Here is a 23,562-nt window from a genome sequence, read left to right on the forward strand (position 1 = left end):
GATGTCAAATTTGGACACCTTATGTTACCAACAATTGTCGATGCGGCTACCTGTGTATTTGTACCATGATCGTAAATATGTAATAACAATGACCTAAGACAGTTCTGAATGCTTTATACATATTTACATTTTGATTCAAATTTGTTCTATTTTTGAGGATTTTCAAAATGTATTTGTTTTTCCAGAAAAAAATTTCTTTGACATTGAATTTTCAATAACTATGTTGTTTTTGTAAATTTGGTAGTTGTTGTAATTCATGCATCTACCTTATATAAATATGCAAATATGCATTGGTTGTTAAGTGGGGTACATACGATCAGTATTGACTGTCAGTTTTTTGGAAATATCGATAAATGTCTATCTGTCCAGTAGAGCTGGCAAACCATCGATATTCCCAACATTAGATGTTTTGATATAATGTTTTAAAATATCGATTGCTGTCGATATTATGGTTAGGTTGTCATCACCATTAATTTGGAGATGAAAATGGCGGAAATGTCAATGATTTTCTTAAAATTTTGCAAAAGTAGTTCACAGGAATGTAAAGGAGAATAAACAACTGTTTTTATTTTATAAAAAAATACATTTTACTTTACCGAAAAATGTGTACGTGTGACTACGGACTTACTTTATTACACACATAACAGAAAAGCAGCGAAATTTCTATTTATTTCAATGAATTTTAGGTTAGGTGTTTTAATTCCGATAATATCGATAGGCAAAACTATCTACCGATATTGAATTTTTAAATAATAATCGATATTGCCATCGATTTTTGTCAGCTCTGTGCTGGACAGTAGAGCTGGCAAAAAATCGATGGCACTATCGATAATATCGATTATTATTTAAAAATTCAATATCGATAGATAGTTTTGCCTATCGATATTATCGGAATAAAAACCCCTAACCTGAAATCCATTGAAATAAATAGAAATTTTTATCTACAAATTAATGGCGATGACAATTTAGCGATAATATCGATAGCAATCGTTATTTTAAAACATTATATCGAAAATATCTAATGTTGGGAATATCGATGGTTTGCCAGCTCTACTGGACAGTTTGACATTTATCGATATTTCCGAAAAATCGACAGTCAAAACTGACCGTGTGTACCCCGCTTTAGTATTAGCTTCGTTCTAGTACTTTTTGTGCAAAATGCGTTAAATGTGTAAAAACTTTTTAGTTCTGGAACGAGGCTATTTTAATGACTTCTACCAGCAGCTCTCACGTCATAATTTAAGATACATCCTTACGTTATATGATGAAATAAAAAAAAATCATACATAAAATCAGCTGTGTTTTAGTTCATTTCACAGAATCTAGTTTTGAATCATTTTGTTCGGAGAAATTTATGAAAATAAACAAAACCAACTCACGCCGCGAAATAAGTAAAAATGTCGAAAATATTTACACCAACTAATCAAATACGCCTTACAAACGTGGCCGTTGTTCGCCTGAAGAAAGGTGGGAAGCGTTTTGAAATTGCTTGCTACAAAAACAAAGTACTGAGCTGGAGAAGTAATGTGTAAGTAGTTTCCAGAATAAAATATTGATGATCTTTTCTATAATAGCACATGTTAAGGAATTTGTGACCGAGATTTTATGGGGCTTAAGATGAGTTTAAGCATTAAGCTCGGATCGGGACCAAATTTATTGCGGAAGTTCATAATTCCTGAGATATGTATATTACTGGGATATGTATATTACTTGTTAAAATTATTAAAATATATGTATGTAATTACTTACTTTGTAATTATCGGGTATGTTCTGAGACACACTTCACCTCTCACTTCACGACTCAAGCATTTTGTTCATCCTATTTACTCCCAATTTTTGCGAACTTCTTAGGGCTAATATTCATTAGGGTATTTAAAAAGAATAGTACACCCTAGTCCGTCCATAAAATACTCGAAAAGTAAGCGTAAATTGTTTGAACAAAATGCTAGAGACGTGAAGTGAGAGGTGAAGTGTGTCACAGAACATACCCGTATATTTAAATTGGCCATAGAATTGTAAACTGGCTTCAATTGCAAAGTAAATAAATAAATAAAATTCAAAACATTGAAGCCCAATTCAATCCTTGCACACCGCTTAAACTGCCCTTACTCGAAATTTTTGAACTTTTTTGAGAGTTATTGTTGAGAAGGCTGAGGATCGCAGCGTGGCCCTGTTGGGAGTTGCGGCACTTCGGGTACCTCCCACACAAAATTTTGCGCAAAGCTGCAGATCAAGGACATGTCGGGGATCGTTTTGAAATTTCTACATCAGGTAGTCCTCTCGGCTCATATTACGACAGTATGTTTATTGGGAGTAAGTATATGCTGACTAAGCTGAAGCTGTAAGCTTGTCGATTCGCCGAGAATATTCCATAACTAGGTGATTCTAGTGGCTGTTACCATTTTAAAATATTGCTTTTATGTAATTTCAGTTTTTTAATTATTTTCCGTGCGAAAAATTCAGAGGGAAATATTAATGATTGCCCTGATTACGGCACCAGCTATGGTTCTTAAGGAAGTCCTCGATTTGGTCCATTATATCCTAATCGGGCCTTTTCTTCCAGTACCCCCTTCACAAGAATTCAAACATTTAGGCTTAAAATAAATTGAGACCTGTTATGGGATAAATTTTAGAATTTATTTAATAATTTCCGATAGTTATCCCCTGTATTTATTACAACAGCAATGTTTTTGTTTGCTTCTTTTCATTATGTCAAATGTTACTGTTACTTTTTTACTTGTTTTATTAACATTTTTTCTAGAGAGAAAGACATCGATGAAGTATTACAGACCCACACAGTTTTCACAAATGTCTCCAAAGGCCAGGCTGCCAAAAAGGATGAACTGCAAAAGGCGTTCGGTAAAACCGATGAAACTGAGATATGTAAAGAAATTCTCATGAAGGGAGAGTTGCAAGTATCGGAAAAAGAAAGACAATCCGTGCATGACACACAATTGAATAGCATTATTAACAGTGTGGCAGCCTTATGCGTGAATCCCGAAACTCGAAGACCCTATCCAACAACAATTATAGAGAAGTCTCTGAAAGAAGCACACTTTTCAATAAAACCAAATCGCAATACAAAACAGCAGACTCTGGATGCCATTAAGCTGTTAAAAGATCACATGCCCATTGAAAGATCTCGAATGAAGTTGCGTGTTTCGTTTGCAGCCAAAAAAGACAATGGACCCAAACTAAAGGAAGCGATAGTAAAACTTGCAGCTTCTGTAGAGCATGAGGAGTGGGATGAGTCTACATTGCACATGACGCTGTTAATAGATCCTGGAAATTATCGCACAATCGATGAATTGGTACGAAACGATACCAAAGGCAAGGGTTTGGTGGAACTGTTGGAACTTAAGGAAGTTATAGAAACTGAGGAAATATTTTAAAGAATAAAATATGTAATTTATTTAAATATTTGTTGTTGTTGCCTTTTTTACAATACAATACATACTCGATAACATAACATACAATGATTTTCTTTGCATTTTCAATGACGTTATATGTATAAATACAGACACATGACTTACAAGTAGAGGTGCGGAATATAATCTTCCATTTTCAAGCATAGATAAAATAAACAATTAAACAAACTTATCTACGTTTCTTGAGATTTTCAAAACGTTTGGATAAATCATCAAAATCTATGTCATCGTCATTGTTATTGGGTTTGATGTCATCGGATGGTATGTCTGGCAAATCCATGGGAACATTTGGTAGCTGTGGTATTTCCATTGATGGTGGTGGTGCACTGGGTTGAACCGTTGGTGGTGGCATTTTGCTACGTGGTTGTGGCTTTGGTTTATTGGAATTCTGCAAATGTATGAAGGAGAAGGATTTTATTTAGCAACTGATACCCATTTAAGGAAAAAGGTAAAGATAGTGCTAAGGTGCAAAATAATTCTTCTACCTGTAAATTCATTGGATTAATTGAAGTATAACGTGGTGGTGGATCATTGTCCATTTTCTGGCGCTATATTTACACAAATAAAAATTAAAACAAAAAAGAAAAAGAATAACTAAAAAGTGCAAGGCAACAACTTAAGACTTTAATGTTAGCTTCAATGTGCAGTTAAAAGAGAAGATGGATGAAAAAAGCTTGATGCTGGCGAAACATTGATGCATACAAAGGACAATCACACAAACAGAGACGCAGACATAATAGTGAATATTAATTGAGCATAATTAAACGTACCAAAATATTTGGATCAATTGCTTCATCATCACCTGCTTGGAAATTTGATGGCATTTCACTTTTAGTTTCCTCCTGTGTTAGTATTAAAGCAATACGTTAATATGCAAAACAATCATGCAGGATACAATATTAAAGGAAACAACTAGAAAAATTGCTTCTGATTAGAGACATTCGGTATCTTCTATTTTTCAGAAAACGTCCATTCAGTCATATTCTAGTCTATGGAAGACACCATTTCAAGAATTTTCTATGGAAGATGACCATTGTGGCATGTTCTAATCTATGGAAGACGCCCTACTGGCATGCTCTATTCTATAGAAGACGCCCATGTGGGTATATTTTCACCTAAGAGGACTCCTATTCAGGTATCTTCTATTCTAAGGTATTTCAGACCACTTTCAAACATAAGGAGCGCATTTAAGACAATTTATATTCGAGACAATCAACTTTCTTCCAATCTATTTTGAGCTGCGTTGACGGAAATATACCCTCAGCCTTTGACCAAATAAGAAGTAAACTATAATTTTGATGTATATTGAATATACTGGGAGGTACCCGAAGGAGTGGACAGATATAGGCCATTTTCAAAGCCGAACTATATCTGGAAGGAATAATAAGATGTGCAAAGTTTGGGCCAAATCGATTGCTCCCTGCGGGAGTTATCGTTCACCATTTTACAGAAAAATATTGGACCTTGTGGGGGAGGTATCCAGAGGAGCGGACCGATATGGCCCATCTTAAGTTCCAAGATGGGCAAAATATTACGAAGTGCAAAATTTGGTGGTAAATCAGTTCGAAAGTTGTCGTGCACAACAGCCAGACAGACGGACGGACAAGACTAAATCGACTCCAAATTGTCTGAAACGAATTTCGTCCAAACATACTTGGGATCTAAAACCATTATTTCGATGAAACAACTTTTTGGTAGTTGTAAAGTGTATATACCCTCATTAGCCTAAAGACTGAGAGGGTATAAAAACCAAGATTGGAGAAACCCAGCCTACGATTGACGGGATGACAGATAAGGGGTACCCATTACAGAATTTTTTAAATATAGTCAAGCAGAACAAAGCAAACAGAAACAGCAACCACATGCAAAATGTGTAAGTGGTGCCAAGTTTGTTCTTGAAGTTTTCATGTGGTTACCCAGCAAAATTTATTTGAAGTTGTTCCATTTTAGAAATTTCAAAATTTTGCAAAAAAAAAACTTAAAAAGACAAAGATCATAATTTGTTTCTTGTTAATTCTAATAACAGCAATATGTTTGCATCCATAAAAAGTAATTTGTATACAAAAAATAATAAAAGTGATTTCGAAGTACATCTTTGTTTGTAGCCAAAGAAGTAGTTGAATCATATGTTGTTGTGATTTATTCACTACAAAGAACTAATGCAAAATGTGTGCTTAAGAAGTAAATTAGACAGTATCCTCACTGCACCATGCCCTTGTAAAAATCATGACTTCTTTCACGTAAAAAGATGTAGTCCGAAATCACTTGCACTCATGATTTAACTACTTCTTTGGCTACAAACATTTTGCTGGGTATAGTAACGCGGCACTCAACGGACCGTATGTGCCGAAGCCTTAAGGGTAGTGACGAATTCGATTCGATTCTTTCCAACAACTTCAGACGTTGATAAATTGATATTGATAAATTGAAACAGCTAGTTGCAGGAGCAGGAAGACCAAAGTTTTGAAACGGTTGCCTAAGGAGAAGAGGCGAATGATTCATATCTTTTGACCACAACAAGGGAGGCTCTGCAACCACACTGGCATGACAACCCTTAAAAAAAGATGAATCAGCCCCAGGTTAGTTCAACGGAGGAACCATACTCTAAGGCAAAGATGCCCAACACGAACCAGTACTACACACCTTCCACCTCCCCTACGGAACCCAATGCAATTGTATTAACAGGTGTTTAACAGCAACATAATATGTTAATGTGGTGCTTCTGCTGTTGCAATTGAACCTGCGACGTAATTTGACGACGACGATGACTAAGACGTACTAACGCAGGCACTCCAATCCAAACTGTTCCTAGTTTTTTTTCTTATCCAGACACGGACTAAAAATCCAGATAAGGCACCCCGGTATATGCTCTTTGTTCGCCGTGCAAGACGTGAAATGGCCAATATATTCTACTAATGCTATAACCCTTTGATCTATGTCCCAGATCATAATGTCGTAACTTTTGGAGCGCTTTGAAGTCCACTATTACTGGCTATCAACTTTATACACATACGTACATCACATTCACCAGGTAAGAACATGCAACCTAAACTTAATATAATCCCAATTGTTGTGTGTTTGAAAAACATATTTCCATATAAATAAACTAATCTCTTGTAGTTCTTGTAGTATTCTAAAAACTACTTTCTACGATTTATCAAACATATATATTGAACTACTTTCGAACATAATAAGCCATTGAGTCTAAGGGGTCGATCATCGATAACAATTATCGTTGAGTGGCGTTGCCAGTTGTCCAAATTGATCCACGTATGGCAACTCTCAACTGAAGTTGCGAATCTCAGTTGACGAAGCGGCTGTTTTTCAGCAACCACCAATTTTCAGTTGCAGTAAACATTTTCGAAGAAACAAGAAGTAAAATAGAAGGAAAAATAAAGATTTTGTTAACAATTATTGATTCTTTGCATCATTAATTAATTTTGTGTATCAATATGGTGAAAATAACGACAAAGCAGCAGTTCGAAATATTAATTGATAAACTGAGTGAAAATCCAAACTTAGCCCGAGGAGTTCGGGAGTTTTGGTGAAACCAAAGCCACAGCGGATGAAGCGTGGAGGTCCATTTCAGACAGTTTAAACAGCCATGAACCTCCAACACGAACACCTGAAGAGTGGCAGAGTCTGGATTCACTTTAAAGTTGAAAAAGAAAATGCCTCAAAATAAAATAAACTTCAACGACACTGGTGGTGGTCCATCACAATAAGTGAATTTATCGCCTTTGGAGCGGACAGCAGCAAATCTTTTGCAAATGAATTTGGTGACAAATACAGTAGGTTAAGTTTAAGTACAAATGACGAACATCCTCCATCTATATAGCCAACTACACCAGGGAATTTCGTTTTTGAATAAAAATGGTTTTAATTTTGCCTTTTTTCCTCCTCTGTCAACTTCGAAACGATCCAATTTTGGCACAATTTGTCCTCTTATCAAGTGGACAACTTCCTTCAATACTCTCGACAATGTAGATTGACCCATGCAGTTGTTGAAATCATTGCCATGGGACTTTTGGAAACTTCCGTCCTCCAAGAATCGCAACGCTGCGCACACTTTTAAAAGTGGGGGTATTCCTGTTGATCTGTAACTTTCTTTGAAGTCATCCTTTAACGTTTCCACAACGTAAACTACGGCATCCTTCGGCAAAATAAAACTTGACGATCCGAAGATTCAATGGGCAGGTTATATTCCAATCTTGGGTTGTTTTCCAAATTTGCTCGAAAACTCAGCCAAAATATTAAAATATTGTCCAGAATACACAAAAGATTATACAAAGCGCAATTATTTTTAAAATGTTTTTTTTTTTTTTGGCGAATAGAGGTCGCATGTTTGAAAAAACACTGATCGATAACATGTTTATCGACCACTCAGTTGAGTTGACATTAATGGTACAACATTTCATCTCAGTCGCGCAGACAACTGACAACTCAACTCAAGTTAAGTGGCAATGCAAGATAGACCCATAAAGTTAGTTATCAAAAAGCAAAATTTAAACATGCCCACTTAAAAAAAAAAAATACTTTTTCTGTCCCATTGAGTCCTCCAATAGTACCAACTCCATCATAGTAAATACAATGGAATTCCCGATAATTCGTATGGAAAAAAGTATTTTTTTACAAATTATTCGATTTAAAAAGTTTAAGTTCATGGGACTAGCTGTTTGTTAGGGATTATTAAAACGTTCGTATTATTAGGATTCTACTATAATTAGCTTTTGCATTTTTGTTAATGACTGTTGTGTGTTTTTGTTTATGAAAATTGTCAACAGTATGTCTGAAACTTACATTGATGAACTGTGTATTCAAATCCTTAACTTCGTTGTTAGCTCCTCCTGTTGCGCCAACATTTGGTGGTATATTATAGTTAAATGGTGGTGGACCACCAGCAGCTGGACCACCTCCTGCAACTGGAGGACCTCCATAAGGTAAAGGAGCTGCTGCAGAACCGCCACCACCACCTCCACCATAAGGTGGTGGATAATTGAATGGTTTGTTATTGGGTACACTAGGCATTGGTGGCAATGATGGATATCCGATGAAACCCATTTGGGGAGGTTCACCGCTGCCACCCAGATTATTGCGATCTGATAAATCAATAAGCGATTGGTCTTTACCTGTAATTAGAAACAAAATTTGGATTAATTCATTCTTAATCTTCCTCCTTTTTCCATATCTTCTTCACCTTGGTTATCTTCATTGATCACCTGTGGGTCCGGTTCATATTCGATGTTATAATTCTTGGCAATTTCTATTAGATACTTCTCCACCAATAGCTTGGGTGGTGCCTGCAATTGTAATTTGTGCATCAACTTTTCGGAAACATGATGATCTCCTGTTGCAGTACGTGTTTTTTCTGCAAACTCTGGGCCATATTTTTGTATGAATATATCCGATATAACTTTCAATTCGGCAACATCGCTTTGCAGTCGTGGACAAACCCATACTACGCTAGCAACAGCCTCAGCAATTCCATCATCCAATTCTTTCATTTGTGTTACCAAACCAAAACGGGCCAACAATAAATCACAATACATTTCCACAACTTCCATTGCCTCAACCAAATAGTCTTCCCTAAAAATTAAAAAAAAAAAAAAAACAAATTGTGAATGTAGTTGTTGTGTTGTTGTTCTTCTGGTGGGTCTATCTCCAGTTCCAGGAAAGTGTCTGTTTCTCATCTAACTCACAGATCCACTGAAGATGGACGAGTAGGTTTGGCAGGGCAGTCGTGCGGGCCCATGTCTCACGAGTGTAAACATTATTTTACTTACCTAATTATGTGCTCCACTCTAATACGAGCCCTTTCCGTCTTTCCTGTAGCCAAGAAGTCAGCAATTTCTTTACGCGACTTCTGGGCGATCTCAGCCTTCTTTTTTTCCAAAAGTTTTAGGCGATTTACAGCCAATTTTAAATTGGTTTTTAGTTTTGTATAATTCGGCTTACTGCTAAACATTTTCTTAACAATTATTTTTCGTCCGATGTTGTTCTTGATTTGTTTTGTTCTGAGCTATGACTAAAAAACCAAATGACTCATTAATGACGACGAAAAGGCAAAAACGTCATTTACCCACAAACAAAGATGCCAATTAATTACAATAAAAACAATAACAACAACTCTAAAACAAAAAATGACTTGTAATGAATTTTTAAATCTTGATTTTTTTTATTTTTTTGCTCAGATTTCTTTATTTTATGTAAAATTCTTATATACATTTTGACATTTTGCCTTTTGCTTTCTAATTTCTCCTTTGTTTCCTTTATCAACTGTTAGAAATTATTTCGCCAGTATGGCAACATTTGTAATTAGACCAGTGAGAGTACAAGTGAGAAATAAACAGTGAGTGAGAGAGCGATTAAGAGAATGAGGTACAACAACAAAAAACTAACATTTAACCTCATCTATTGAATTATGAAAATATACATGGTAAATAGGCTTAGTAAAAACAAAAGAAATTAACATAATTTAATTAATTGTAATAACAAAGTAATTATTGAAATATATAGTAATATGGAATAATAAGTTCTAGTGAGTATTCCAAAGATCTGACAATGTTATTTACTCTGTAAATTTGTTTAACATGATTGGAATTCGCCATGTATGTTTTACCTGACTTACATACATGTCAAAATGGAACTGCATGAAAAGGAGAGAGAGGCACAAAAACAAAACTGCCTACAAGTGCCAACCAAACAAGACCCATTAACAATGATCCTAAGAGCATGGAATGAGAATGTAGTTTTGTGGGGGGTAGTTAGGGGATAAAAACAGCTGATGTAAAGTAGATGTAAGTGGCGTAAGTGCAATCAAGGTAGTAATATAAAATCGAATGAAAATAATTGAAATAATATGAAATTGTAATAATTGAATTATAAAACAATTATTTCCAATAATTTGAACATGATTTATTTGTTGTGTAGAAATTTTTTAATTAATTAGTATAATAAATAATACTTGTTTTAAGTTTGTTGTTGCTTTTTTGTTTTGTTTATTTACATTCCTATTCGTTATTTTTGTTTATTTTTTATAAACTGCATCTGTTCGGTTGTCATATGGCAGCACAAAACATACTGGAAAAAAGAACTCTCTGAGAAAATGAGATGGAGAGAGATTTATTATTATGTATTTTCTCTCTCTCACCCTATAATGTAAACATTAACCTAACTTTTTCAACAGAACATACATGATAAAATGTACAAAATTTAAATACATGATATCCGATTGAATTGACCAATTGAATAAAACAGAATTCCCAAAAAAATTAAACGACATACTGAACGATATAACCAACCAGATACTTAAAAGAGGAGACGACACATAGTTCTTCCTTGTTGATATTTTATCTCAATAAAATCATTGAAATTAAAATACAATTTTGTGGCGCAATGGGGCATCATGTATGTTAATGGAATTTGTGTTTATTTTACGAACATACATGGATGTTAAGAAGAGAATTGCTGTGGAAAAGAAAACAACAGCAACCACATACCAAAAGAGAAATTGTGCGAATTCCTCCTTCCTCCTGCATTGAAGAAAAACAATACAGTTGATCTCTTATGGGTAGAGGGGGTTGTAGAAAAGTAATGTGTTGTTTTTGTAAATAAATCAAGCAAATACGGCTACATTCTTGTGAATCCAAATTGTTGGATTTGATAAGATTGCGGATATTCTTATCCCTTTACGTCATGTTCGCATCATAAAGTTTATGATGGACTGATCTCTTTCGACTTGAGGGGTGTTGTTTTTGTAAATAAATGATCAAAAAATGTTGCTGTTTTGTTTTTAATGCTTGCAATTGATTTTCTTTATGAAAACAGATCTAGGATTTTAACCCCGGCCGAACAAGTGGGGTTCCATGACCGGAACATGAGTGTCCTATGTGTCTCGTTAACAAAAAGGAAGCTATGATCAAATTGCTTATAAAAATTGTTAAAAAAAAGCCCCAAGCGACATTGACACAGTTATGCCATGAAAATTAATAAAATGAGGAAAATGAAGATCCATTATGAAAAGGAATGGTATTCCGTAAAGACAATGCAGTGAATCGATGTTATAGAAAATCTATCCATTATGGACCGCCCAGAAGATTTAAAATAAATTAGAACAAAAATAGATATTTCTTGTAAATTAATTTTATTTATATTTGTTTGTTCATAGGTATAGTTAAGAGACCTTAAAACCACTTCCCTTTTTCTTCTTTGTATGATTTTTGTTTTTTAAGTGGTTTAAAAATATTTTAATCTTATTAAAATTAAGGGCATATAAATAAAAATGAAATGAAAGATGAGGATGAGGTGCAGAGAATCTATTTACATTGCCTTTTATAGAAAATGAACAAAAAACGCGCATTTAATTATTTCTATAAATATCAGTTTCCTTTTCTTTTTTGGTGGGTCGAAAAGTTAATTCTCTTTTCGACGCATTCATTCATTTTTGTTTATGCATATGGGTGTTTGTGTGTGTGCGAGAGAGTTCCTTAGGAGGACTAAAAAAAGCAACTTAACAACAAGGAATAATAAAACTAAATATTAAAATAATTATTATTTTATAAAAACAATTATATATCATAAAGAATCAAAATCTTTAGAGTATTTATAACATTAAACGTTAATAAGGTAGGTATGGGGGAATATACGAAATGTTTCAGATGTATTCTTTATGTGTGTGTGTTGGAAATATTAGAACTTAAGCGATAAGATAATAATAATTTTGGCCGGAGAATGGTTGATGGAATTATGGCTCCAGTTTACGTATCTTTGTCATATTTGGGGGACGTTGTTGTTGACCAGGTGTCACGACCTGACCAGGCGGTGTTTGACAAGATGATGTATTTGGACTGCTCATGGAAGGAGAAGATGAACTAGTTTCATTGGGACCACCGGTAACTTGCATTCTTCGTTTTAGTACAATTTTTCTGCCTTGTGTAGGTACTAGTGTTGGCATGGTGGTAGGAGGGGTGGCCGTAGCTATTGTAGCTGGCATGGAACCCATTTTTGTTGGAAGTTTACTTTTATTCATATCCTCGTTTGAAATGTCGTCCATATCAGCAGTTTGATTGTCATCCTAAAAATAATATTTAATAAATTATTTTCGTTCCATGTGTAGATACCTTTAGAGTTTACTTACATCATCATCATCTTCCATATCTTCTTCTTCAAATTCAATATTATAGCCATCTGGTTCAACCAGTTGTCCATTTAACGTAGGAAAAGGTATTTCGGGTAGTATAATTTTATTATTGGGTCCATTGCGTTCATCCATTAGTGTTTGTATTAAATTTGAAATATCTTCACGTTTCTTCGTCACTGTAAGTGTATCAAACCAATTGGCCAACTGTTTAATTGGTACGCGATAGTCACGTATGGGATCTTTGAAAAACTGTTCCACATATTGCAGTAGATAAAGACCACAATCGGTGAAATTGTTTTGTTGAGGAACTTTAACACAGTGTCCGGGCATGTTGTCTTTATTGAAGGCATGGAGAGGAGCCTCGGGCATTTTAATTTTATATTCACACGTTAAGTAGTCACGCAACGTGGCCACAACACGACTCCTAGATGCACCGGCCAATGAATCAAAAATTAAAATTAATGGCTGCTTTATGGGCTGATGTGTCGAGGTATTGGTTGGGGCACTCGTTGCAACTGGCACAGCTGGCTGTGAATTGCTGGGAGTGGTCGAATTCGAATTGTCAAAATCGCTATCTTCTGAGGCCAAGTCACTATCGTCTCCCTCAGCTTCATCACGTTCACTATCATCATCGCCTACCCCACAGATTTCACTCAAAACGTTTGAGCTATCACGTTTAGAAAGAGGCGTTATTGTGGTATTACCAATTTGTAGCGATACCTTTTTGCCTTCTGCAAATTATTGAAGGGTGGAGTTTTGTTATTAGTAAAATGGAAATTTTACTTCTCTATTGAGAAATGTAATACTTACTTGTCTTTTTTATGGGCTGCAGTTCCACCGGTACATTTGTATCAAAGGTAACCGGACCTTTGAGCTTGGGAAAACATATAATGGCCAGGAACCAATGGGATTGTTCATTAATGGGTATTATAATGTAATCTTTTTCGAAAAGATTTACATTCTTTGTCCAGTTTTGTACACGAGCATGCCGCTTCTGAGCTGCTGTCTGTTTCACATCCTTATCATGATTTATATGGCGAGTTAGAGTAGTTAAGCGTTTATAAAAGAATGTACTAAAAATATGAGTGCGCTCCTTTTGTGCATCGGGTATAATGTTCTCATGAACCCATTTCAAATAGAAGTCAATAATAATATCATTTAAGTATTGATCCGTTGCCAGACACATGTAATCTTCCGTGTTGATGGCAATACCCCCTTTTCCTTGGGGATATATCAATAGTTGGCGAATTTCGTTGGGTTGTAGTTGTGTTGTTGTGGGGACACTTTCACTGTAATAAAGAAATGAAAAAACGTAAGTAAAAATGTGAAATATTTTTCAAACATTTTCTAAAAACACGAAGAAATTTCTATTCATTTGTGCGTTATACAAAGAGAATGATGTAAATTTTTAGGAAAAAATATGTATACACAAAGGCATAAGTGTAGTGCAGTTAAAGAGATCCACACTCAGATTGTTTCGAAACTACTTTGTGGGCATTTGTAAAATATTTCCAAGAAGAGGGACTATAAAATCCAGGCCGCATTCAAAGATAATATCTTCAAACCAAAACAAAATGGCCGAGTTGAGTTTAAGCATTAAGCTCTGAACGGGTCCAAATTTTTTCCACAGTTAGGTCTCATAACAAATATATACATTACTCTTTTTTCTGAAGTCCATACTTCCCGATATATAGGCCTCTATGGTTCCGAACATTAACTTCTTTTTTTGAACAGATAATGATATGGTTACCATTGTGAAGCTTATTGAATAATAGTAAATTTTTCTTTAAGTAATTTTTTCTAAATAAGCGGCGTTCGGCCGGGGATTTAAGACGTGCAAATCTCGGGAACGGGAAGAAATTAATTTAACTGTAAATTTTTCTCTAAGCAGCCAGGCTTTAAACAAGGGAATTTTCGGAACTTCAAAGGCCCATATCTCGGGAAGTATAGACTTTCGCCATAAAAGTTATTCATATTAGTGAATTAAACTCAACTTAAACCCAACATACTATAACATATGCACATATGGAAGGAAGGACAGGCAATATAAATACCACGAGCTAGAAACGTTTGAGATGTTTAGCAATAGTTTTAGTACTACATAGAACTTACCTATTATTCTTATTAATGTTCACTTTGCGATCAGATTCAGCTGCTCTCTGTAACAAATCCTGGGCATCTGTATCGGAGATTTCATCAAGAAAGTCCCAGATTGAGCGTATAACACTTTTAGCCTGATCCGATATTGTTTGAAATTGTAATATAATTTTGCGCATTTGATAAGGTCCATTGGGCGAAAAGTACGTAACTAAAAATAAAAATTTTAAATAGGTATATTGCAAATAAAAAATAATTAACACAATATTTACCTCCATCTAATGGCTGTGTTATATCGGGCATCTTCAGCGAAGTACGGATATACTGAGCACAGGTGCGCAAAGTGTAAAAACACAACATAGAATCTGTTGTTTTTGAAAAGTGGGCGATAACCTTAACAACCTCCTGTTTGTGTATGTGCAAGGGGAAAGTTTCCGAGGGATTGCTTTCCAATGGTGCAACTATCCGTACACCTTTAGAGGTTATAACAACCTGTAAATTATATATACAAAATAATGTTGGAGAAGACAGCTGATATTAAGAAGTGTATTACAGCTTACCTGTTCCGGAGGCTCAAAGCAGTATGTACCCAAACGAATATATTTACAAGGCAAGGTGCAGCTTAATTTATCGCTACAGTTGGCGAGATCAGTAATGTCCCCACGTTTGAAATCTGAAAAAAGATTAAACATAATTTTGAATATACCGCAGCAATCAGAGTTCAGATGCAAATAGAGAAAACGTGTTAGCAAAGTCTTTTTTTGCCGGAGAGAATACCACACAATAAACACAGCGCACACACATTCTTCGAACAGAAAGAACATCAACAAGAATGTTCACGAAAAAAATTGTTTCTCATTTACCATTCCACTCCATTTTGATACTTCGTTCTATTCTACGAGTTTTTTATGCCAATTAAATAAAAAAAAATGTAAATAAATTTAACAAAATTAACTTTTCCACTAAAATAAGGTCCCGATTCGTTTTTCTTTCACACTTTTGCTTCGTACTCTACTTTATTACACATTCTTTATAGAGCGACACATGAAAACAACAATGGCGTCCGAAATGTCAGTGTCATAACTACAGTAAGAGGGTGACACCTGGTGGTGAATAGCATACAATTGTGTGACAATTAACACGGTGTTGCCAGACTCGACAAAATGAAAACGCAGAATAATTATAAATAAAATCAATGTCAGATAACATTTATACGATTATTTTCACGAAAAACATCACCTTCCTTCAATATATTGACATTTAGTAGTTTGCAATGTAATTATAAATAGGAAAATAAAATGAATGGGGGTTTTTATGCAACATTTTTTTTATCAACTAATTCAACTTTTTTCTAATGGAACTTTTGACCTTGACCGTCATTTATTTGTAATTCACCATATTTTCATTTAGGCAGACGCAACTAAAATACTTGAATTTGTTTTCATTAAATTGACCTCAATAACACAACAACCTAAAAAATCGAAACAAGCCTTTACGAAACAAATTGTCTACTGCACCTAATGGAAGATGTAGCAAGTGGCCGTCTTCGGCCGAAATTTAAGACATTCTTTTATGGAAATATGCGAAACTTATCTATGAACTAACATTTATTTTGACTAATAAACTCACATATTCCCTAAAATTGCCGTTTAAGGAAAGATAAGCGTTACCGCCTCTTAGCATCCAAAATATAGGCATTCTACTGAATTCCAATAAATATTTTGAAATATTTTCAAGTATCGTTTTGTAACTCCCTAGTAATGTAAAAATTCGACTTACCGCTGTATATGATGGTTTCATCACTTTCTGGAATATTTGGTTCAAACGACAGAGGCTTATATGATGACATTAACGATGCAGGTGAAGAGTTACTCTGTGATTTAGCAAAGTGAGCCATCTAAAATAACAAAAATGAATTTTTATTATGTTAGAGAAAATGACATTTCTTTTTGTGGGATGCGCAAGCTTACATTGGAAGTTCCCTTATTTGACGATTCGTCGTCTTCCTCATCGCTGCTAAGCGTTAGGATAACAGGTTCAATTTCTGCAGCTCGACGACCGGAACGAGTGCCTCGACCCCTACCGCCTTGGGAACCACCACGGCCCCTTGTCGATGGTCCATTTGGATTGTATGATGCCGAGGATTTTCCTCGTTGACTTGGATTTGTTTCACTGTGATGTCGCGGTTTTTTATCACCTGGTCCTGTGGTGTTCGGTGAAAATGATGACTCGGATCCGGATGCACTAAGATTACCAAAATTACCAGAAGCAGCCGCATTGTTGGCCTGTTTGATTGGTATCTTTTTAGGTGGTTCCAAGAATACCCGTTTACAACGTTCACATTTTGAATGATCGTATCCACTGAAACCGCAACTCTGGCATATTGCGTAGAAGCCTTGGATGAGTTTTCGCTGGCTGCTGCTACCACTGGAGTCATCTTGGGGTGTTTTAGAACCAGCGGTCGATACTTTCGAAGTAGGTGTTGACTGCTCCTTGTTAGAACTATCTGAAGGCGCAGGACTTGATGAGGATGATGCACTAACTGATGACAAAGCACTTGAAGCAGTTGTTGTAGCAACGTTTGAATTGGCCCCCGTCGTAGCTACAGCGTTGGCTGCTCCTGAGCTCTGTTCCTGTTGAGCCTGAGCATTATTTGTTTGTCCAGTTGCGCTTTGTTGTAAACTTTCCTGTTGACGACTTATTTGTAGACTCTGTTCGGCTCTTGATATCAATTCGCTAGCAGATTCTTGTACCGAGAAACCAACAGTTACTACAAAATCAATATTAGCTCCAGGATTTTCAACACACTGTATGGTGGTGTTATCATCGAATGGCACACCCACTTGTTCGAGTAGATCTTGAACAGTACAAGATTCTCGCGGCAGTGTGAAAGTAATCAAACGCTGTTCTCCAGATACCAAAATTACCAACATTTTGGCACTGTTTCGGTCTTTTTCAGCCATTTGCTGTCCGGCACGATTTTGCAGAACATGCTGAGTTTGTATCTCGTAATTATTATGTGAGGTTTGGTATACCGAGGAACCAGCAGGTGGCCGATTTTGTAAGGGGCTTGCAGTGGTATTTGCGGGGACAGCATTTCCCAATTGTTCCTTGGGAACTATATGCTTTTGCGGAGCTACACGAGCCACAGGAACTGTATGCAGGGCCTGGCCGCCAGCAGCCGGTAGTGTTATTTTCGCACCAGCTGGTGTTTGTTGTAGTGGCTTTATGCAAGAAGCGCTATTGGCACCTTGAACAGCTTGGGGGGCTACTGCAGCATTTGCATTGCGTTTTTTGAACTCAGCCAATGTCATACAGGTGCCATTTTGTGTTCTAATCAGACGTGTGTCATCATCGTCACTATTGGAAGTTTTGGCGTAGTAAGATGTTAGAGTGGTACCGGCAGCAGCACCAGCTATATTGGTGGTTGTGGTATTTTGTGGAGCAGTTCCCCCAGAGGCGACAGCTGCATTGGGAGCAGATGCTGGAACATTTTGTTTCTGGCCATCCTTTTTAACAAAAACTGCTTGGATACTATCTTCCAAATCCAAATCAAAATTGCCTGTGGTTGATGTGGAGGTTGCTCCAGTTGCAGTGGTATTCGTCGAAGAGGGCGGGGATGATTGGGAAGTAGCATGCTGTTGCGTTTGTTGATGTTGAACTTGTTGTCCTACAACGGGAGATCTAAAACGGGTAACTGCACCTGGTGCCCGGGCATGGGTTTGCACTAGATGAAGCTGTTGTTGGACGCTACCGTCACTTAGTTGATGTTGAGTGCGAAAGACTTGGCGAACATTGGGCGAAACAAGTTTACCTTGCAATTGGGCATTTGAGTTCATTCCCAATTGAACGCCACGACCAGCAGCTAAGGCTGCAGCTGCCGCACCACGAGCGCCCCTTCCACCACGGCCCCTTGTCGTGGTACCAGCCGTAGTACTACATCGTGGTCGAGGAGTGCGTAAAATTTGCCCACCTCCACCACCGATCGTACCAGCTGTATTAAAAACAGAACGTGCAACTCCGGGTCCCATCCCAGGCATGCGGGCAATAAGAGCACCACCTCGAGCTATTTTCCCACCACGGACGCCAGCAGTTCGTATAATGGTAGTACCATTTGGGTTACTCAATGGTGCTACCATTTGTACTTGTTGTTGAGGGTGTTGTTGCTGCTGAAGTTGTTGCATGTGCTGTTGTTGCTGCTGCTGTTGCTGTTGATGGACAACAGCATTCTGTTGCATGGTTTGCTTGGCCATTTGGTTATTTTGAACTTGTATTTGGTGATAGACGACATTTTGTTGCATTTGTTGTTGGGGCGGTGGGGTATGTTGTTGCTGCACCTGTTGCTGGTGTTGTTGTGGAACTACCCGAGCTTGCTGCACCATGTGGCCCGTTGGATTGTGATGCATGGCATTGGTTTGGATTTGTATATGTTGCTGTTGTTGATGCGGTTGAGATTGCTGCATTATGACTTGCTGTTGTTGCTGCTGTGGTTGTTGTTGGGGTGTGAAATTTATTCGATTCCCGTAGACAACACGAGGCTGCTGCCTCATAATAAGTTCTTGCTGTTGGGATGATTGCTGTATGAGGACTTGCTGACCGGAAGGTTGCTGGACAATCAATTGAGTGTTACCCAAAAGTTGAGTTTGTTGTTGCAGTTGTTGTTGTGTTGTCTGTAACGTCTGGGGTTGCATTCGGTAAATGATTTGGGGCTGTTGCTGAGCTTGTTGGTTTCCAGGCGAAACTTGGTGCTGTACCTGTACTTGCTGATGTTGTGGACTTTGCAAAATGTGTTGTTGTTGCTGCTGTTGTTGTTGAGGAGGAGGCGGTGGCTGTTGATGCATCATTTGTTGATGTGTCTGTTGTTGAGGATGAGGTTGATATTGCTGTTGCATTGTTTGCGGTGGAGGCGGTTGCTGCTGAATGTATACTTTCTTTTGCTGTTGTTGTTGCTGCTGTTGTTGCTGGTGTACCAACTGTTCTGTAGTATAGTAAATCTGAGGTGGTGGTTGCTGTTGTTGTTGTGCCGCTGCAGCTTGAACATGTTGCATTTGATGTTCTTGGGTCGCCTGCATGTGTTGCTGCTGTGGATCGGCCTGTAAATATGTAGTTTGCATTTGGTGCTGTTGGTGGTCAATGACCTGATGTTGCTGCTGTGTCTGTTGTTGCTGTTGATGCATTAGAATTTGCTGCTGTTGATGTTGAGGTGGTGGCGCTTGTTGCTGTTGTTGTGGAGCCTGTTGCTGAGGCTGTTGTTGATGTACTTGCTGAGTTTGGGTTTGATTTATGTCATCACCCAAAATGGTATACGTTTGTCCCGGCTGTGGCGGCTGATATTGTGTTGGTGTTGCCTGCGTCTGATATACCACTTGCTGCGGTCCGCCGTCATTTTGTAATAATATTTGGGAACTATCATCCATAACAATTTGCTGTAATAGAAGCCAATAACAATTAAGTAATGAATTTGGAAATGTTGAAAAAGTAATAAATAAAATAAAACAATGAAGGGATATTTACAACAACAAAGGGACATAGAAGGCATTGGTTGAAAAAATATTCTTCGGAAAAATACGGCTCAATACCTCCTCGAAGTTCTTTTTGACATATCTTCCGTCCATATCTCTTGGGGCCCTGATAGTATCGTTGCATATTTTTTGTTGAAATAATCAATACTTTTCGAGTGTGGACATTCAAACTGCAGTACACAGGGCATCCAGAGCTACAAAAGGCAGACATGGCAAAGAAATACGGGTGGGAGGCTAATTAATATTATCGGGTATGTTCGGTCACACACTTCACCTCTCACTTCACGCCTCAAGCATTTTTTGCTCATCCCATTTACGCTTATTTTTCGAGTATTTCATGGACGGAGTAAGGGGTATTCTTAGTTTTAAATACTCTAATGAATCTTAGCCCCAAGAAATTCGCAAAAAATATAAGTAAATGGGCTCAACAAAATGCTTGAGCCGTCAAGTGAGAGGTGAAATGTGTCTCAAAACATACCCGTATATGTCTCCTATCTGCATGTGCAACGTAAATGTCTTTTGCGTATCTACGTTTCTAAGGAAAGAACTATTTTGAGTTAATTTTAAGATTCAGCTTTTTAACGAAAGTAAATCTAATAGTATTTCCTTTTTTCAACTTTTGATAACTGAATTAAAAAAAAAATGTGTTCCTTTGTAAACACACACCATCACCATCCTAAATCATAAAAAATCAATACCAAAGTAAGCAAGATGTTATTGCAATAATGAACCCAAAAACACAATAACAACATAAGGAGTGTTAGTAGCATTTAGAACTATGAACCTGTGCTCTATTTGGATTACTGACACCAACATCGTCGCCGGCCACATGAACCACTTGGACATCCGTCGTGTATAGCTTTATGTTGTCATCAAGGCTTTGTATGTAATAATGGGCCATGGCAACACTGCAAATGTAAATAGGGAAACATTATGAGAAAACAACCACGCACATACAATAAAAGAAAAATGAACATCGAATCAAATGAAAAATTCCATCATGCATATAAATATAATTATACAATTTTGCAAATAATCAATATTTCACGATAATATTTAGATATCTCTTTGCTTGGAAATGAAAATATTAAAGCAAATTCATTGTCTGTCTCCATCTTCTGTCCATTATAGCAAAGTATGAACAAAAAAAATGAAACTCATTTTGTTGCGCATCCGAAAAGAAAATTCTTTATCACTCCTTACCTTTAATTCAATTTCACTTGGAATTTATTAATATATTTATTGATCTGTTTATCAACACACACACTTTTAAGGAACTTCTGACATTTTTTACAACTTTATCGAGAAATATTGCATTGATTTTAACGAAAAATGGCTTTTTTTGCTGTTAGAAATTAAATATGGCGTGTGTGCCTATTACCAATATTTTAGTTTTGCACACACTCACGAAACACACACACAGCAGCGATGAGAGAGAGGTGGCCACACTACAGGGTTGCATTTCAATGATGGCTACACACAGAGCGCCACCTTTCGACTTATAGTAGCAATTACTTTGGCATTTTCTTTAAAGCTGTTCATTATCACAACATTCACTTTGGCATATTCGTTGAATTAGTGGTACCACTAATTCCTTTACTTTTTTCAGCCATATTCCGTGGTACCACTAAATTGTTTATTCACTTCATTCGATGGCTTCGAATTGAACATTTTTCCAAATATTTCACAAATTTTTAAGTTATTAATTTTATAAATTATCCACATCATTTTATTGGTTGTTTAGAACTCGTTTACGACCGGATTTGATGTTATGTTTGAATATTTGACGTTATTTTTGGTGATTTTTACGAGACCGTTCAGCAGTTGCTGCTTTTGCTTTTGACAACTTCTGATTACTTTGATTTCGTTTGTTTCTATTATATTATTCTATGGATTGAACTGTGTTGCCATATCGTTTTTTTGTCAGACATCCCATTCATTTAAAATTATGGCACAACAATCAAGGTAGATCTATCGATCATGAATGCAATTTTTTTCATGTCGTAAAGAAAATAAAATTAACAATTTATTATTTTGTAAATATAAATAGGCTAATTTTGTATAATTTATAAGTAAAGTTCTAAGTTGCAGTACGTTTTTAAGACAAATTCAATTTACAGCAATTTGTATTCGATCAGCTGGGCTGATGCATCCACCTTATTTATTACTTCTACAAACTGACGTCTTGATTTTATCCCCGTTTACACAAAGTGGCAACTCGACAAATTTCAATACACTCCACATGTTGATTTGCTCACCAACTATCAACATAACTGCCGAGAAAATTTCCATGGCAGTCATCACTGCAAGTGCGTTGAAAGTAACTTCCAATTTGTCCCACACGTTCACATATGCATGTGTCAGTTGGAAAAAAGTTGCGTTTAATTAGGCGTTCCTCAATCGACTTCCACACTAGAGTAAAATCATAAAGTTGCAGTATTGGAGAGTTTGATGGAACACCTAATTAAACGCAACTTTTTCAACGAAACCTCTCTAGTCTGACCTTCGACTATGCAAACTTAATTAACTACTTTTGCCGGTTTTACTATTTTCAAAAGTAAAGGAACAGACCAAATATAATGTCATGTTCTCACGAGCGTTTCAATTACGTTGTTCGCCTGTCGAACGACGTACACGAATTAACCCGTTTCCACGACACCATTCGTAATTAACAGAAACATAGACACAATTTCCTTCGTTTTTTGTTTCCTCGTTTTCACGAAAATGAACCGAAAACACATAAAATATACATTAAACGAATAGGAAAAACAATAGACTTTCCTTCAAATGTATCTTCTATATTTAACTACACACATTTCATTTATTTTTCCATACATTCTGAATAATTAACTTCTTGATTTTTATTTTGGCTTTAGGTCAGAAAATAAAAACAATATGTTTTGTTTTTTATTTAATTTTTATTTTTCCAATATTTCGACTTTCTCCGAAAGTCATCATCAGGGACTTTAAATTAAAAAAGAACAAATAACAATCGTTATATAAATATTAAACAAAATATTTTAACAATAATTACATTTTAATTTTATCTCTTTAACAACCGTCGAGTATGCACATCTTATTTTGGAAACGAGTATTTTTCAACTAAAACTTTATGTGTTTCTCTATTGCATTTCTGTAAATTTGTGCACAGTGTTCGGTATCCATTTTAAAGTTTATCCGATTTTCCACTGGCACATTTATGATATGAAGCATTTCAAGCATGAATCTTCGTTTATAGTTTCTTTCTTGTGTTAAAATTTCAACATCTTTAAAGTTGGGCGTGTGTCCTGTGGTTGCACAGTGTGCCGCAAGAGCCGTTTTTTGTTCAAGTGGTTTGCCTTTGTTCTTATGGTCTGACTTGTGACCACTTATCCTA

General features: G+C 36.3%; 3 protein-coding genes across 8 annotated transcripts; 1 reads left to right on the forward strand and 2 right to left on the reverse strand.

Moving 5' to 3' along the window:
- Positions 1–1,151: 1,151 nt before the first annotated feature.
- Positions 1,152–3,476, forward strand: Sbds (SBDS ribosome maturation factor). Its single transcript, XM_073987476.1, has 2 exons — positions 1,152–1,528; positions 2,762–3,476. Exons 1-2 carry the CDS (start codon positions 1,398–1,400, stop codon positions 3,390–3,392), a joined length of 762 nt encoding a protein of 253 aa, XP_073843577.1. The 5' UTR covers positions 1,152–1,397; the 3' UTR covers positions 3,393–3,476.
- Ist1 (increased sodium tolerance 1-like protein) lies at positions 3,387–9,709 on the reverse strand. 5 transcript variants are annotated; one of them, XM_073987472.1, is made up of 6 exons: positions 9,212–9,678; positions 8,626–9,014; positions 8,229–8,557; positions 4,199–4,270; positions 3,914–3,976; positions 3,387–3,816 (listed from the first exon to the last, which is right to left on the reverse strand). In XM_073987472.1, exons 1-6 carry the CDS (start codon positions 9,391–9,393, stop codon positions 3,598–3,600), a joined length of 1,254 nt encoding a protein of 417 aa, XP_073843573.1. In that variant the 5' UTR covers positions 9,394–9,678; the 3' UTR covers positions 3,387–3,597. The 5 variants fall into 5 exon arrangements, 4 of the variants coding, with proteins under 4 accessions (XP_073843573.1, XP_073843574.1, XP_073843575.1 ...); XM_073987473.1 differs by lacking the exon at positions 3,914–3,976 and having other exon boundaries at positions 9,212–9,709; XM_073987474.1 differs by lacking the exon at positions 4,199–4,270 and having other exon boundaries at positions 9,212–9,706.
- Positions 9,710–11,554: 1,845 nt separating this feature from the next.
- velo (sentrin-specific protease 6 veloren) lies at positions 11,555–22,097 on the reverse strand. 2 transcript variants are annotated; one of them, XM_073980200.1, is made up of 10 exons: positions 21,390–22,097; positions 20,995–21,094; positions 16,635–20,090; positions 16,444–16,561; positions 15,225–15,337; positions 14,937–15,156; positions 14,680–14,875; positions 13,378–13,856; positions 12,565–13,298; positions 11,555–12,501 (listed from the first exon to the last, which is right to left on the reverse strand). In XM_073980200.1, exons 2-10 carry the CDS (start codon positions 21,085–21,087, stop codon positions 12,172–12,174), a joined length of 5,739 nt encoding a protein of 1,912 aa, XP_073836301.1. In that variant the 5' UTR covers positions 21,088–21,094; positions 21,390–22,097; the 3' UTR covers positions 11,555–12,171. The 2 variants fall into 2 exon arrangements, with proteins under 2 accessions (XP_073836301.1, XP_073836300.1); XM_073980199.1 differs by having other exon boundaries at positions 20,971–21,094; positions 21,390–22,067.
- Between the last annotated feature and the right edge of the window lie 1,465 nt (positions 22,098–23,562).

The sequence above is a fragment of the Musca autumnalis genome, unplaced genomic scaffold, assembly GCF_047663935.1.
Source record: "Musca autumnalis isolate F117 unplaced genomic scaffold, ASM4766393v1 scaffold_4, whole genome shotgun sequence".
NCBI lineage: Eukaryota > Metazoa > Arthropoda > Insecta > Diptera > Muscidae > Musca > Musca autumnalis.

What these genes read in the sequence shown, in the direction of transcription:
- Sbds (XM_073987476.1), top strand. Translation starts at nt 1,398, where the DNA reads ATGTCGAAAATATTTACACCAACTAATCAAATACGCCTTACAAACGTG. An exon ending in CTGAGCTGGAGAAGTAATGT is followed by an intron (nt 1,529 to 2,761) that starts GTAAGTAGTTTC and finishes CATTTTTTCTAG; the next exon opens with AGAGAAAGACATCGATGAAG.
- Ist1 (XM_073987472.1), bottom strand. Translation starts at nt 9,393, where the DNA reads ATGTTTAGCAGTAAGCCGAATTATACAAAACTAAAAACCAATTTAAAA. An exon ending in CAATTGATCCAAATATTTTG is followed by an intron (nt 3,977 to 4,198) that starts GTACGTTTAATT and finishes GTGTAAATATAG; the next exon opens with CGCCAGAAAATGGACAATGA. An exon ending in TTAATCCAATGAATTTACAG is followed by an intron (nt 3,817 to 3,913) that starts GTAGAAGAATTA and finishes ATACATTTGCAG; the next exon opens with AATTCCAATAAACCAAAGCC.
- velo (XM_073980199.1), bottom strand. Translation starts at nt 21,087, where the DNA reads ATGGCCCATTATTACATACAAAGCCTTGATGACAACATAAAGCTATAC. An exon ending in GTAATCCAAATAGAGCACAG is followed by an intron (nt 20,091 to 20,970) that starts GTTCATAGTTCT and finishes CTTCTATTACAG; the next exon opens with CAAATTGTTATGGATGATAG. An exon ending in AACATTAATAAGAATAATAG is followed by an intron (nt 13,857 to 14,679) that starts GTAAGTTCTATG and finishes TCTTTATTACAG; the next exon opens with TGAAAGTGTCCCCACAACAA.